Below are 16,613 nucleotides of genomic sequence, written 5' to 3'. Positions count from 1 at the left end.
TTTGACCATTTCAATGATAATAAGTAAAACGACTGCCTACTTTGTTTCTCTCATACAAGGTCAAATATTTATTAGATGTCTGTAAATTGCAAAATGTCTTCCATATAAGGAGTCAGTTTGAATCATCGGAACTGTTTATTTCATCGGAAAATAGCATGCCTAATTGTTTAGAATATTATTTGATACAGTACCGCTAAAACTATTAAATCCGAATCATGCATTTATTTGCTTCTATTGGCAAAACATTTTTGATTGAGATGTAGCTAATCCCACCATGAAAATAAAATAAATTGGAGAAATTTGTTCGACTTTCAATTTAAAATTATTATTTATTACAGGGAACAATTAGGGGTACTAAAAAGTATCTGTTTATGAATTTTACCTCAGCCCTTCAGACAAAAAAGGGAAGAACTAGATCAAGCCAAGTTACCCATATTAAAATTTTTAAAAAACTTCAGTCATAATAGCTAAAATATTTTTTAAATAATCAAAAATATCTTCGGAATAATCTAGGATTTTGTAGCCGTTCAGAAAGAGGCATTCCGCATAAACCATAACTTTTATACCCAACTACCGTTCTTCCTCGCAATTCCCTCCATTTTAAGGAAGAAGCGCGTGGAAGAATCGAGATCGGACAACAGCTTCTATTACCCAGCGCATGCAGAAATTGTATTTATCAAAATGTAAACATTCGGTATCTCCGTAGATTTGTTTAGTTCTTATTCTTCCCTCGTTATCGAAGATATTCGTTTATTTCGCTTTATTTCATATACCTTCTTTATGATTTCTTTTTCACTTGTCAAAACATAATGTCCGATCTCGGTTCTGATCGAATTTTTACATTATTCTTATTCTTCCAGACCAAAAACAACAAAACATGGGGATTTACGTGAACGCCCCTGTTGTGCAACGTTACAAATGTAAGTGAAATCTATTTAATCCTTGCCGTATGTACGAATAATACACTAAATCTAAATATATCCTCGTAAACTTTTCGCTTATCGAAATTCAAACACCAGAAATAAAACCCAAATAACCCATATTAGATAATCGAAAGTTACTCACTTTCGTTGCTGTTTTTTCTTCTCGACTGCAACGGTCACTTTTCGCTATCTGCAACTTGCTCGTCTGTATTCCTCAAATCCGGCCGATTGCGCAATGTGCAATCTTGAACTTCAATCGGCATCTGTGTCGAAAGGCGTATCGTCATAACGGTAACCGGAGCGCACCCGCCGCGTACATAATGGTTTCTTATGTATCAACAACCATACTCAGTATCAACAATATAGCGAAGCATAGACCGCCAGCAATAGCATCAGCCGAATCATTATCATCGTCAGATGGAATATAGTATTTGAAGCGGATGTTTTGAAACCGCGCGCACTCTACCGCCCACCACAAGGTGGCACGCCGGCCGCCGCTGCTGAGCCGCCCTTTTCGTGGTTCTCGGACATATTTTTTTTTCTCTTACCGCGCAGAACTGAATTATTGCAGGTCCGGAACCGCGTGATGTGGAAGCGGCAAAAGCAAAACAAGCGTGATGGAATTCACAACAATCAAAGCAAGCCGCCCGCACAGTGGAACTGGCTGATTTTTAGAAGAAAAAACCTAAATTTTGCAATTTTGAAATTTATAATTATTTATAGTTCTTTTATTTTGTGCAGTCAATCAATCTGGATCTAATTAATTTGGTCAATTGGTGATTTTATCATTCTCCCGTATCAATAACATTAGCGAAACGGACGATTCCGGCTTAATTTGTTGAAAAAAAATCACAAAAGTGAGAATCAAATCAAACTGCGCTCCAATTGACATTTAATGTCAAAAATTTTTATTCGATCAATTGATTTAAGGTAACTTCCCTAAAGAACCCATATTTTTTTAGGCTTCTAAGTTTTTTTAAAATTTAAAACAAAAAATCGAAAAAGGACTGTTTTTCAAGATTAGCCTAACATTTGCTCGATTTTGAACAAACATTGGATGAATTTTTCAGGCCGGTTCACACGTGCAGCACTTTTTCGACTTTTGTTTTCGATTTCTAATATTATTAGTGCGGTTTACTTGTAATATTAGACTTGTAAATTGATACTTGTAGATTAATTATGCAACAGAAAAATACAAGTTACAAGCTACTCTGCTAATATTATTAGTAAAATTTTGATTATGCTACAGGCCCCTGGAAGCGGTCAAAGCCGTCAATGAGCCATTTTATTTTCGTACTTCGCTTCCTGATCGATAACCATGAATGAAGAGCTGTCGAATGGCTGGTTTTGGTGCTAAAACTAAAATGTCCCATTCCACAGGTTCCCCGGGGCCAATCCGTAGATCCTGGAAGCGGTAAGAGCCACCAATGGACCATTTTATATTCATACTTCGCTTCCTGATCGAAAACCATGAAAAAAGAGCCGTCGAATGACTTGGTTTTGGTGCTAAAACTAAAATGTCCCCTTCCACAGGTTCCTCGGGGCCAATCCGTAGGTCCTGGAAGCGGTCAGAGCCGCCAATGGACCATTTTATATTCATACTTCGCTTCCTGATCGATAACCATGAAAAAAGAGCCGTCGAACGACTGTTTTTTGGTAAAACTAAAATGTCCCCTTCCACAGGTTCCCCGGAGCCAAACCGTAGATCCTGGAAGCGGTCAGAGCCATCAATGGACCATTTTATATTCATACTTCGCTTCCTGATCGAAAACCATGAAAAAAGAGCCGTCGAATGACTGGTTTTGGTGGCAAAACTAAAATGTCCCCTTCCACAGGTTCCTCGGGGCCAATCCGTAGGTCCTGGAAGCGGTCAGAGCCGCCAATGGACCATTTTATATTCATACTTCGCTTCCTGATCGAAAACCATGAAAAAAGAGCCGTCGAACGACTGTTTTTTGGTAAAACTAAAATGTCCCCTTCCACAGGTTCCCCGGGGCCAATCCGTAGATCCTGGAAGCGGTCAGAGCCGCCAATGGACCATTTTATATTCATACTTCGCTTCCTGATCGAAAACAATGAAAAACGAGCCGTCGAATGACTGGTTTTGGTGGCAAAACTAAAATGTCCCCTTCCACAGGTTCCTCGGGGCCAATCCGTAGGTCCTGGAAGCGGTCAAAGCCGTCAATGGACCATTTTCTATTCATACTTCGCTTCCAGATCGAAAACCATGAAAAAAGAGCCGTCGAATGACTGATTTTGGTGCTAAAACTTAAATGTCCCCATCCACAGGTTCCCCGGGGACATCCCAGCGACTCCAGGATTCGTTTATTCAATTGGTTTTTCATTCCGGACACATTAGAGGGCTTCTAGAATAAAATCATAGTGGACGGTCTATCAAAAAGCGAGATTCAAATGAAGTTGTGGCCTGACCCCTTTGATAAGTATCGATCGGAACCGATTTTGAAGATATGGCCATATCTCACTTGATTATGGTCCGATTCCAAATCTCAATATATGGTTCCAATCAGCAAGAGCCCTACTTCATATGTGGTTACTAATAGTATTCAATTTTTACCCACAACTTCTCCTAATATCCACCTCAAATTTACGGTTTTGAACCTACCTCCGAAAACCCGGAATATCTCCGGAATCCGGTGCCCATAGTCGTTTCCATGGACATACCGCCAAACTGCATTAATTTTCTAGTTCAGATAATCGGATAATAACTAAGGTAGTTACAATACATCTAATTTTACCTAAAATTTGCCTATCCTAATTATTTTGTCCATCCCCTGTATTTATTAGTCTCCTACGAAATTTCAAGATTTCTCCAGGAATTCCTTCAGAAACTCCCCTAGCAGCACATTTCAATCAAATCTGGTTACAACAACTTGATTGTGACCAAATTCGGTCACATATAAGTTCCGGAAACTGATTTGAAACATGTGTGCTACTCGCGTCCCTCAGGAACTTCTTCGAAATCTCTTTCTGGAAACGTTCCAGAAGGGCGTCTTTAATTTTACCAGTAATTCATTCTAAACCTCCTCCGGAAATTCCCCTGAAGAACAATCCAGGGATTGCTTCGGAAACATGAAACGGATCCTGTAATTCCTTCGGAAACCTTTCCAGGCCTCTCTCAGAAATCAATTCAAAACTTCCCTTTAGAAAATTTATTAGAAACGCCTTTTAGAATTCCTTCTGCGGTTCTTTCAAAAATTCCTCCAATTGATTTCTGAAAAAATCCTGTTGGAATTCCTTTAAGAAATGTTTGACTAATCCGTTTGAAATTCTATCGAAACATTTTGTTGGAAATGCTTTCATGAGTGTTTTCCGATATTCTCTCGGGAATTACTTCGGAAATTCCTTCGAAAAATCCCAATTGCAAACTTCTCAGGTATGAAAAGTAGGAGGATTGTCGTTGACGATAACTTCTAATTTTGGAATTAATTGATAATAAACACAAAATTATCATCTTAATGTAAACCTTACCAAAATCAATGTATTGTCTACAATGAAGCTCAATATGATGTTTGGCATTGTTTTTTGATGTTATGTGTAGAAAAAAGCTCAAAAAGTAACGATAAAGGCTTTAAATCGTGATACAATTATCGAACAATTCTCACTCGCTAACGAGTTTTTATCAATTGATTATTTGGATATCATAGTCGAGAAAATTTCCAACCCGAAAATTTCCTATACTGGGAACGAGCGGGCCCTCAAAGTTTATCTGTAAATATTTTACACTAATATCGAAGTCTCGATTCTCCTCTTGTGAATTTTATCCAACTTGTGTCGCAAATTATCCACTGTCCGCTCATATTGTGTAATCAGGATGAAGTTGTAGTCGACAACTCCCGCCATCCGGTTCGCCCTTTGCGCTGTGCAGTCTCGGACACGGAACGTGCTCCACCGTGAGTCATTTAAGCCGTTGCAAATGGAGAAATGGCACGTGCTTTTGTTTTGTTTTTCTCTGGGCTGTGAGAAAGCTTCATTACTGCTGCCGGCACGTAATGTTTGTTTTTGCTCCATTCCAATCCAATAAGACATTCCACCGCATAACGGTCGCAACTCGACCAGTTAGTGTGCCCTTTATTAGCTGAAATGTCCTCAATTTCGACATCCACTGACTCCACAATCATGGGTCAAGCACTAATATGAGTTATTTCCATTTGACCTACTGTTAAATAGAGTGACCAACTATTGTTACAAAGTGACCCATATATGTGGGGTCAGTGTACCAAAAGTTTATTTTTGTAAGACATCCTCATGAGGATTCCTCATGTAAATAAAAAAATTGACTGGAATCTTTACGGATTGTAAAGTGAGTGAAAATTAGTTGCACGATTTATTAAAAAGATAAATTCAGTATAAAAGTTTAGATAATTTTTAATATATCAAAGACATTTCGGTAATATTTACCGAATTATTTATCAGATTGAGACCAGTCACCACGTTCTACTCACATGTTAGCGTTTCTCAACAATTCTTCCGAGCAACTTCCTATTTTCATTACATATTTACTTCGTTTTTTTCTGTTCTATTAGTCGGCTTCCGTGACGAACTACTTTTTTTCCTTTTAGGTGTCTCGCGATTTTGTCACGTTTCAAACGGCACCAATATACACCACCGAACCAAGCAACAAAGGTCCACGCGTATAATGTAGCTATTTTTAGGCAACTCATTCAGTTTTTTTTGTATACTGCTTTCGTCTATTACGTTCACCCTTCGTGGCTCGCATATTTCTTTACAACGACCACGCCGAGTCCGTCGCGCTTTTATCTGTCTTTCCGTTTTTAGATTGTTATTGTAGATTCGTCGTAGGTAGCCCCCTCTTCCGCGTGACAGTCCCTTCCGCTGCTCCAGGTATAATTCGGTCAAAAAATTACGCCATTACGCGCTGGTTTGTCGGTTCGACAGCAACGTGCCTAAGTGCTTACGAAAGCTGATTCCATATGGCAATGTGCTTCCTGGCCGGCCACTCGCCAAGCTTACTCAGCGCAGCGCGTCAACCAGCCTGCAGCCCCTCCTCGTCATTGGTGTTTGATTACACGATTCTTCAATATTGAAATGGAAATGCGCTAAGGGTAGATGTACCAGTTGTGGGCATAATCAAGTCAGAAGTTAGGAACAAGTCCACGAAATATTTTTAACGTATAATTAGTAGTTCATTGTTGATGTGACTTTTTGTGAGGTTTAGCTTAAGCTGTGCATACACTGGATTCGCTTTTCACGCGGATGATTTTGGTTCTTCGGATTTATTAAAACATTGCACCCCATAAAAAAATAGAATAAAAATTAAGAGGTATATCGAATTGGAATCCAAGATTAGGATAGCCTAAATGTAGATCACTTATGATTTTTGATAACCAATTCTGATCATCATTATGACGTGTAATCTAAACCAGACATATCGCACAGATCATACCACATTTGTGCTAGCTGATAACGGAATACCATTTTCTGTGATAACAAGCTCGTATCTTCACAAAAATCATACTCATTGGCACCCTAATCGAGACCCACTACTGGCACTTCTTCCCTTCAGAATGGTTCGCTCTGCTCCCCACCGGCTATGTTTACGAGCAGGTTGATGAACGAAACCCTCAGTTCTGCGCTGTGTTTGTCTGCACCTTGATGATGAATAATAATATATAAATCGTGATCGTGGAGGTCCAATTCAACATTCAAACCGGCATCCACTGCCGCCGCAGACAACGACGACGATGTTTAGGTTTGCTGTTCGGTTGGGGAATTGTATGCATTACGTCAGCAGAAGTGTAAAGCCAAGCACTGCCGTCCGTTGATGTCAGTCACTGAGACAGTGAGGCAGCGTGTCATCGTCAGCGCGCATGATTCCTATCATTCATTTTGGTACCGCCGGCCGCCGCCGTAGGGGAAATGTACAACTGTTTGGGTGGAATACCTACGTAGGTACATAACATAGCTATACTACATGCCTTACATCGAGATGGAAAATACAGAAAAAGATTGTTGACGTGTTTTTTGACACGAAATGGGGAATAATGTCAAATTGAAGTTGTTGTTCAATTATTAAGCAGACATATGACATTGGTTGAGTATAAATGGCTGAGACGAGAACAAGCGTTGGAATTTATTTCAAAACAACTTTAATATCGTAAATAAATATGGTGAAATGAGGCAAGAAACGGATTTAGATCAACTGAATGACGTATACTTTCAATTATCTATTTCTCGATAATAGTGTTTATGTTTTTGCTTTGTCATGCATCGAGAAAAAAAATTGATTCACTTTGGATTACTACCAAGACAAAATATAAGAACAAGCTTCAAAGAGTATTTAAAGAAGCATTATAGAAAAGGACTTAAAAACGTACTCTCCTCTTACAAGTGGGGAAAAGATCTCGCATTTCCGAATGCTGCTTTTGGATTGCGGAAATTATGTTCCATGCACTTTTTTGAAATATACCTACTGAGGCTAAGTTTATCGATTATTGATTTTCATAAATGGTACCGGTCGACAAAATCTTATCTCCCTGGATATCATCTTGTTCTCGAACACTGACGAAGCTGCTGAATAGTAGCTCATTGTGGCTTGATTGGTGCTTAGCGATGAACCTTCCTTAATTATAGTTCATCGAGGGTGTTACTACTTGTTGAAGCTGACTGCAATGATTCGGATGATTTTGGTACTGCATAGCATAGTTATGGTGTACTTCGTAGTTTAGACACTAGTTATACTCATGTTTTTCTTTTTAAATCCCTATCCAGATTGCTATCAGAAATCAGGGTGGGTAAGATTCTTCAATTAAATTTTGGGACATAAATCACAAAAGCATGAGAATTACTACTCCTGGCGAAGCCCATCTTTACCGTAACTTGGGATGAGAAGGAAGTGTTGATGTAGTAGTTAATTAATGAGAGACCCCCGACTCTGCGACACCCTCATAAGTGCCACATAGTTGGATATTGCTTAATGCATTCGTTGGGTTTTCTATTTATAATCTTCAAAATTATATCGGGAATTTTTCAAAAAATGTCAGGAAAAAGTCGAAAAGAATGTGGGAATTTTGAAAACAAAGTTTAATGGTCACCCTGCAATTATTGAAAGAATTTAACACTGGTCGACACTTAATTTGTATTGCGATGCTCATGTGTTGCATTTGTAATTCTGGATCTCTAAAATCGGCTGGCTAGTGGCGTTGGTTGTTTGATTGGGAAAATTCCGAGATTATTTGGTCACAAAGTAAGAAGAGGATCATCGCTTTAACGGCGTTGGAGTCACTTGCATGTTCAGATAAGTTAAAATACTTAGTTATGTGGCGTACGCGTCACATCAAACACATTACACATCCAAAAATGAATTTGTTACACATACACATCCTTGAATATCAATTCTGTAAATATAGTTTTTAGTGATAATCAGACAGCCAACCTCGACGGTCAATTCTATCGTCCGAAAGAACGATTCCATCTTGTCCATAAATCGTAGGAACCAAGTCCCTACAACTGGTGACCCCGACGTCGCGAAAATCATCAGAGTCGAGTAGTCAAACCGCGAATGTGTAAATCCGATCTAGTTATCGCGAATTAAAACATTTTCCATCCTGATCTAAACCGCGGGTGAAATTTCACAATGGCGACTGGTGAGCATTCTGGTACGGGCGACCAGGTGAAGAAAGAAAATGTGGACTTCAAAGAACAACCCGTTATCGCTAAAATCAGTTTTCCGGATTTCGATCCCGACGACATCGAAACATGGTTCATGTGTCTCGAAGCAGCATTCAGTGTGAACTCTATTAGGCACGATAAGGTCAAGTTCAATGCAGTGATCGTCGCTCTCGGTTCGCGCGCAAAATTCGTGCATACAGTGATCGCCAATTGCAATGTGTCGAACAATAACGACAAATACGACATCCTAAAAGCCGCCGTTCTAGCACATTTTCAACCATCGGAAACACAGCGTTTGACCAGCCTGCTCTCTGGTATGTCTTTAGGAGACCAGAAACCAAGCGTCCTCTTGTCCGAGATGCGCCGCCTGGGCGGTATAGGTTGCACTGACAACGTACTGTCTAACCTCTGGCTTCGAGCCCTTCCAAACACTACCCGTTCCATCATCGCCGCCATGCCGGCTGCTACACTCGATGAACAATCAAAAGTGGCGGATAAGATTATGGAAGCTCCCCGTGAACAAATTTCCGTTGTCCAGAAATCCGAAACCTCATCGTCATCATCTCTAGAACAACGAATCGATGCCCTGTCGAAGCGCTTGGAAGAAGCCCTATCCACAAACTTCCGCGGACGAGACCGACACAATGTCCGACCACGTCATCGTTCATCAAGCCGCAGAGAAGCAACGCCATCGCGAAGCAAAACACCTCGTCGTTGGATTTGTTGGTTTCATTACCGACATGGTGCTCAAGCTCAGAAGTGCGAGAAGAACAGAAGTGATAACCCCAGTGTTAAGTGTATTTTTTTCGACGGGAATATCGAAGTTTATACGCGCCCGAGGGAAAACTAGAAGCTGTCAGAACCAACTCTCCTACCGCATCAAGCGAACCAACATCAAAACAAGAAACCAGCAGTAGCCTGAACCATCTAGCAGAACTCCAAAGAATACACATACACGACCAGAAAACATCAAATCGATACCTGATCGACACCGGAGCAGATATATCTGTCATCCCACCTACTCCCAATGAACGACTGAAATCTACATCATCGCACCAGCTTTTTGCCGCAAACGGAACACACATTCAGACATACGGTACCAAGCGAATCACCGTTGACCTAGGTTTGCGAAGACCATTTGCGTGGATATTTGTCATCGCGGATGTGAAATCTCCTATCATCGGTGCGGATTTCCTGAAGCACTACGATTTGCTCGTGGACCTACGGAGAAACAAGTTGATCGACCATACCACCAGCCTGGAAATCGAAAATATTCACGCAGTTACTCAGCCAGCAATCACCACTTTTGATGTTTCCTCTCCCTTCGCAGAGATCCTTGCCGAGTACAGGGATATTACCGTTTTGGATATGAAGCACAAACCAACCAAAGCAAGCACTGTCCACCAGATCATCACCAACGGCCAACCCGTTTTCTGTCGTCCACGCCGGTTATCTATTGACAAACTGAAGGAAGCAAAGGCAGAGTTCCAGTTCCTAATGGATCAAGGAATTTGTCAGCCGTCAAAAAGCTGTTGGGCCAGCCCGCTGCACTTAGTAAAAAAGTCGAATGGTAAGTGGCGACCATGCGGTGACTACCGGAACTTGAATGCAATCACTGTTCCTGACCGGTATCCCGTGCCACACATTCAAGATTTTTCGAGCATATTACACGGTAAGCGTATATTTTCCTGTATCGACTTACAACGCGCATACCACCAAATACCAGTAGCCCCCGAAGACGTCCCAAAAACGGCTATCACAACCCCATTCGGACTCTTTGAGTTTAAGTATATGACCTTCGGGCTACGCAATGCAGGTCAAACTTTGCAGAGACTCCTACATGCCATTTTAGGCGACTTAGATTTTGTGTACCCATACATCGACGACCTATGTATAGCATCGGATGACGAAGAACAGCATAAACAGCACCTCCGCACAGTGTTCGAACGATTGAGGCAGAACGGCCTTGTCATAAATCCCGCTAAATGCCAAATTGGTCAGCGATCCGTCGATTTTCTCGGCCACCAAGTTACACCCGACGGAATTAAGCCGAAGCCCAGCAAAGTCCAAGCCATCCTGGATGTCCCGAAGCCAATAAACGCTAAGCAGCTGAAGAGATTCCTCGGAACCATCAACTTCTATCGTCGTTTCATCCCTCACGCTGCAGATAACCAACAAATTCTGCAGGCGATGATCGGTGGAAATATCCGGAACGACACTTCAGCCCTCGAGTGGAACGAAACCTCAATTGAGGCCTTCGAACGATGCAAACACGATTTAGCAAATGCCACCTTGCTCGCTCATCCTTCTCCCGAAGCTAAACTCGCCCTCGATGTCGACGCTTCCAATACGTCCATAGGAGCCGTCCTACATCAGATCACAAACAATGGTCCTCAACCACTTGCATTCTTTTCTCGCAAGCTGAGCGTGAGCCAACAAAAATATAGCACATACGATAGAGAGCTAATCGCTATATACGAAGCAGTCAAACATTTTCGAGACACTCTAGAAGCCCGAGAGTTTTGTGTCTACACGGACCACAAGCCCCTTACCACCGGTTTTCATCAGCGACCGGAGAAGGCCACCCCAACACAACAGCGACGGCTCATCTTCGTTAGTGAGTACACCACAGACATTCGGCACGTATCTGGCGAAGCAAACAAGGTCGCCGACATGCTTAGTCGCATCCATACTATAACTATCAACGATTCGATCGACTATGACCGCATGGCTGAGCTGCAGAAGCAAGATCCCGAACTGAAGCAATTTTTGGAATCCCCACCAACTAACACCACAGTGAAGCTGAAGCTACTGAAGTCTCCATTGGCGTCTACGCCAATACATTGCGACATCTCTACAGAAGCTATCCGTCCCTTCGTCCCTCACGATTTTCGGCGTACTATCATGGAAAAGATGCATACCGTATCGCATCCCGGGATTCGTGCGACCACTCGGCTTATCTCTGAACGATTCATCTGGCCTTCTATTCGCCGTGATTGTAAGCAATTCGTCTCACGGTGTATCCCCTGTCAAAAATCGAAAATACAACGACACAACAAGGCACCGATATCTCGAATCGCAACGCCAGACATTCGATTTGCGCACATTCACATGGACCTCATCGGTCCGCTGCCACCATCCGAAGGTAATATGTATTGTCTCACCGTTATCGACAAATTTACCCGATGGCCTGAGATCTTTCCTCTACCAAACATGACGGCACTCACCGTAGCACGTGCTTTTATCAACGGCTGGATCGCACGATTCGGCGTCCCAACAAATGTGACAACAGACTGTGGTAGGCAGTTTGAATCCGAATTGTTTCGCACACTAATGAGAATGCTTGGAATTACTCACTTGCGAACCACCCCATATCACCCGCAAGCAAATGGTCAGATCGAGCGCACACACCGCCAACTCAAAGCAGCAATAATGTGCCATCAAACTTCTCGTTGGAGCGAAGTGCTTCCTATTGTGCTTCTGGGAATACGATCGTCGTTGAAGGAGAACCTACAAGCAACCGCATCAGAGCTAGTATATGGTACAACGCTTCGGCTACCTGGGGAATTTTTCGTTCCTGTTGAGAGCAAATCACCAACACCTGAATTTGTCGCCGACTTGAAAGCGACGATGTCGAAGCTGAGGCCAACACCAACTAGCAACCATTCGAGAGAATCTGCTTTCGTGCAGAAGCAGTTATCTACATGCAGTCACGTTTTCGTAAAAGTGGGAGCAATCAAACCACCACTTACGCAGCCTTACGATGGCCCATACCGAGTGATCCGTCGAAAGAAGAAAGTTTTTATCGTGGATGTCAATGGCAAGTCCACTACGATATCCATCGATCGGCTCAAAGCAGCCTTTTTACAGGCAGATGAGCAAATTACCGAAAGACAACCAACACAGCCAGCTAACGAAACGACAGAACCAGGTGCATTTCAAACACGATCTGGTCGTCGCGTGAAGATCCCTCGCCAATACTGGTGAATCTATGGGGGGAGTACTGTGGCGTACGCGTCACATCAAACACATTACACATCCAAAAATGAATTTGTTACACATACACATCCTTGAATATCAATTCTGTAAATATAGTTTTTAGTGATAATCAGACAGCCAACCTCGACGGTCAATTCTATCGTCCGAAAGAACGATTCCATCTTGTCCATAAATCGTAGGAACCAAGTCCCTACAGTTATTACGATATTCTAAGATATCACAATACTTAAATGTCACCATGACTGTTTTCAGGCAAAAATAACTCAGAGGAAATGTTAGGGTTGATTTCGGTTTGAAACCAGGCGTAGTTGCCCTGGTTGACCAAATGATCTGAACTCCAGAGCAATTTGGAGAATTTAGAACATCTGCATCAAACTAAGTTGGACTGCAGATAACAAGGACTCTTGGGACTCGTATGGACATGCTGGGTTTATTTCCGTTTTGAAATTCTTCTTATCGGTCAATTTTATTCATATTGAATTTGATAAATCGAAATTTTCAACATTTTAAATGACAGCATCCGTATTCCAGCTAAATCTAACAAAGAAATGGTGATCCCTAGAATGGTGGATAAGACAACCGTGAAAGAATTGTAAAAATCGCTTAGAAGACTGCCGGAAACCTGCTGTTTAAAATCATTATTCTAAAGATTTCTTGATCGCAGTATTCGGCATGTTAATCAAGAACATGCACTTCCCAACATGCAATTAGGTTCAGGTTTCCATAATACGAATTCCATATAAATGCTTGTTTACTTGTTCATTTATTTAATATAACGGATGAGATGAAAATCGTTCGTTGAAGAAATTGGCCCTTGAGCGACTGATGTTCCGGAAGGTGACTGCTGAAGAGCAGAAGATGGCCCTCATGAATGCCTTCGTCGAAACTAGCCACAAGGTCCATCAACAGTATTCGGCTCTAGAAAAGGAAGTAAAATGTTGCTACAGACAGGGCTAGCGAGCGCAGTTTGGTCGACAAAGGAGATAAAGCCGCAATAACCGGTGACATTCGTCTGTTGGTTCAATCATCAACATCAAAGTTATCCTTAAACGAATACAGGAGAAGATAGACACGTGCAGGTAAAATCCTGTGTTGGGGCCTTCCTTAGCCGTGCAGTAAGATGCGAGGCTACAAAGTAAGACCATGCTGAAAGTGGCTGGGCTCGATTCCCGGTCTGGTCTAGGACATTTTCGGGTTGAAAATTTTCTTTTCCCTGGACATGAATGTACCATCGAGTTAGCTTCATTATATACGAATGCAAAAATGATAACTCGGCTTAGAAACCTCGCAGTTAACAACTGTGGAAGTGCTTAATGAGTACTAAGCTGCGAGGCGGCAATGGGGGATGTAATGCCAATAATAATAATAATACATAAGAAGAAGATGGTCATGTGTTACGCTCCGTACCATCCTAGTGCAGGTCAATGAATTCCAAGAGTCCTTCTATTCCCGGGTAGACGATAATAGCTGAATAATATCAAATGTTGATTAGATAGCACCATGAGATATGCACATGATTGATATAAGAGATAAAAGATCGAACGACAATATCAATATTTTGCACTAAAATATCATAAGGAGATCAAATTATGCTATTTGTAATAAGTGATCAATATCACATGCCATTAGTTTGTTCTTATCCATAGCATATCTTGATATTTAAATGATATTTCGGTGCAAAGTTTTGATATTGTTGCTTGTTCTTTTATCTCTTATATCAATCAAATCCATATCATGTTTTGTTATTCTGTTCATGGCTTCTGCTCGGGTTGACTACGAAAAATCTCTCAATCGTCTGAATTACCAAAAAATGGATGCCCTGAGACCTGCATAAATAGAGCTTTGTCTAACCATATTCTGGTAATCACTGAGATGAGGCAAGAATGTATTCTATCATCGTAATCAATGAGTTCTTTTTGGGTTGGATTGAACGTGTACCAAACCGTTGGCTGCTCTGGCAGCCCTACTGTGAAGCATGTAAACAACTTTCGTTAATGATTTCGCCCCACAAATGCAACGGCGCTTTGATATGCAGAATAAGGTGAACGAAGGGGTCCAACACTCCTCTATATTGGATTTCATCTTCATTCAAATCGTTGGATGTCAACAAGAGCAACTTCTTCAACTTTACTATAGCCAGGCAAGCTGTGGAGACCCAAGCAGTGAAACGAATTTCTTTCCAAAAGTAGTTCATGCCATTTTTGATCCATAGAACCAAACTGAATACGCCTTCAAACACTGTTCTGTACCAAGTCATTGAAAAATTCCCTGGAGTACATGGCTTAGAGTCTACACGCGTACCCAGAACAGTACAGTTTTCTCCTTTCAAAATATTTTATGCCATTTTCAATCCATTTTGATCCAAATCCATTCCAAATTGGATAATCCTTCAAACATTGTTATGTGTCAGGTCATCCAAGTATTTCCTGGAGTATACGCCTCAATGACTGTTAGATATTCCCACAGATGGTTCATGCACTTTGTGATCCATAGAATTTATTTGGATAAATTAAACATGAAATCAAATCCTATTTGATTCAAATGATCACTAAGAGCATGCTCCATTTCTTAAAGTAGCAAATAGATCTTTCGTTATGCGGATTGACCTCAGCCTGTACTCCAATTCTTGGAATCTTTGGATGACTTGGCATTGAATTGAATACATTTTTTTTAACCAGTTCATTTATTTGGTAGGCTCAGTCGTGTGTGACACTTTGCGGAGCCGAAATTCTCAAGTATGATATTTTTACATGGTATATCATCTTATCTTAACAGTTAGTTGGGAGGGGACATAGACCATAATACTCGTGGCGACTCAAGGTTAAAAATTACTAAATACAGGACGGACGGGGTAGGGATTTGGGTTTAGGTTATTTCAGCTGCTCATCCGGGCGTTTGACGTTGAACGTTGAAAATGGTTTTGCGTCGCGTCGTGCTCGATTTTGGTTCGTCAGGGAGCATCTTCCGGATGGCCAGAGCTTCGTGGTACATGGTACAGAGAAACAGAATCGGACAAGAAAAAAACCTGAGAAAGAGAAGAATATAGGCATTAAACTTTGATGTCAGCCAAGCAAAGGAAGGCATAGATGGCCTGCATATATATCACATCGCGTTCTCCCAAAACACCTCTTATATCCCGGAAGGGTTGTTTACCTCGGGCCACAAGGGTATCCAATAGTTGCTCTCTGGAGGCGTCATTTTCCGAGCAATACCAAACTACGTGATCGATATCATCGTAACTGGCTCCGCACCTACATAGGTTGCTATCGACCAGGTTTATTCTGTAGAGATGTGTGTTTAGTGAATAGTGATTGGACATAAGTCTCGACATCGTGCGAATGAAGCCTCGACTTATGTCCTCACCTCTGAACCACGCTCGCGCAGAAACTTTAGGAACTATGGAAAATAGCCACCGTCCTAGTTCATTGTGGGACCAAATCATTTGCCAATTTTTAGCTAAATTTAACCAGCTTACTCCATTTGTTAATTCATTTAAAAATAAATTTGTGAAAAATGACTCGTAAGGCATTACATCCCCCACTGGGACGTTGCCGCCTCGCAGCTTCATTCAGTGTTCATTCAGCACTTCCACAGTTAATAACTGCGAGGTTTCTAAGCCAAGGTACAATTTTCGCATTCATATATCATGAGCCTAACACGATGATACTTTTATGCCCAGGGAAATCGAGACAATTTCCAATCCGATAATTGTCTAGACCGGCACCGGGAATGGAACCAAGCAACCCTCAGCATGGTCTTTGTAGCCGCGCGTCTTACCGCTAGGCTAAGAAGGGCCCCGATCTATTTCATACACCTAACTATCATAGCTCTCTCTTGCTCTAGGGCTAGTGGAACGTGAATTTACGTGCTTGAAATATTTTATTAATAGCTCAGCAAGATTTCAGATTCACATGATCAATCAGTTGCTGCAATTATCAAAGTCGTCAAGTACTTTACTGAAACTCGCTTGCCAAAAATAAGCGTTCTGATTCAGAACGCACCCTTCCCCCCCCCCTCCCCCGCGTGGACAATTGCTCAAAT

General features: G+C 41.6%; 1 protein-coding gene across 9 annotated transcripts in view; it reads left to right on the top strand.

Moving 5' to 3' along the window:
• LOC134225405 (interferon regulatory factor 2-binding protein 1-like) overlaps nucleotides 1–16,613 on the top strand; it is a 57,938-nt gene that overhangs the window by 31,358 nt on the left and 9,967 nt on the right. For 6 of the 9 annotated variants that reach the window (XM_062705453.1, XM_062705455.1, XM_062705448.1 and 3 more), the window contains one exon: nucleotides 861–920. The exons of the other annotated variants lie outside the window; for them this stretch is intronic. In XM_062705453.1, the coding sequence (XP_062561437.1) occupies nucleotides 861–920 (60 nt within the window). The remainder of the gene's footprint in view (nucleotides 1–860; nucleotides 921–16,613) is intronic. 9 annotated transcript variants of the gene reach the window in all.

The sequence above is a fragment of the Armigeres subalbatus genome, chromosome 3, assembly GCF_024139115.2.
Source record: "Armigeres subalbatus isolate Guangzhou_Male chromosome 3, GZ_Asu_2, whole genome shotgun sequence".
Taxonomy (NCBI): domain Eukaryota; kingdom Metazoa; phylum Arthropoda; class Insecta; order Diptera; family Culicidae; genus Armigeres; species Armigeres subalbatus.
This window is presented reverse-complemented; position numbering and strand designations above follow the sequence as displayed.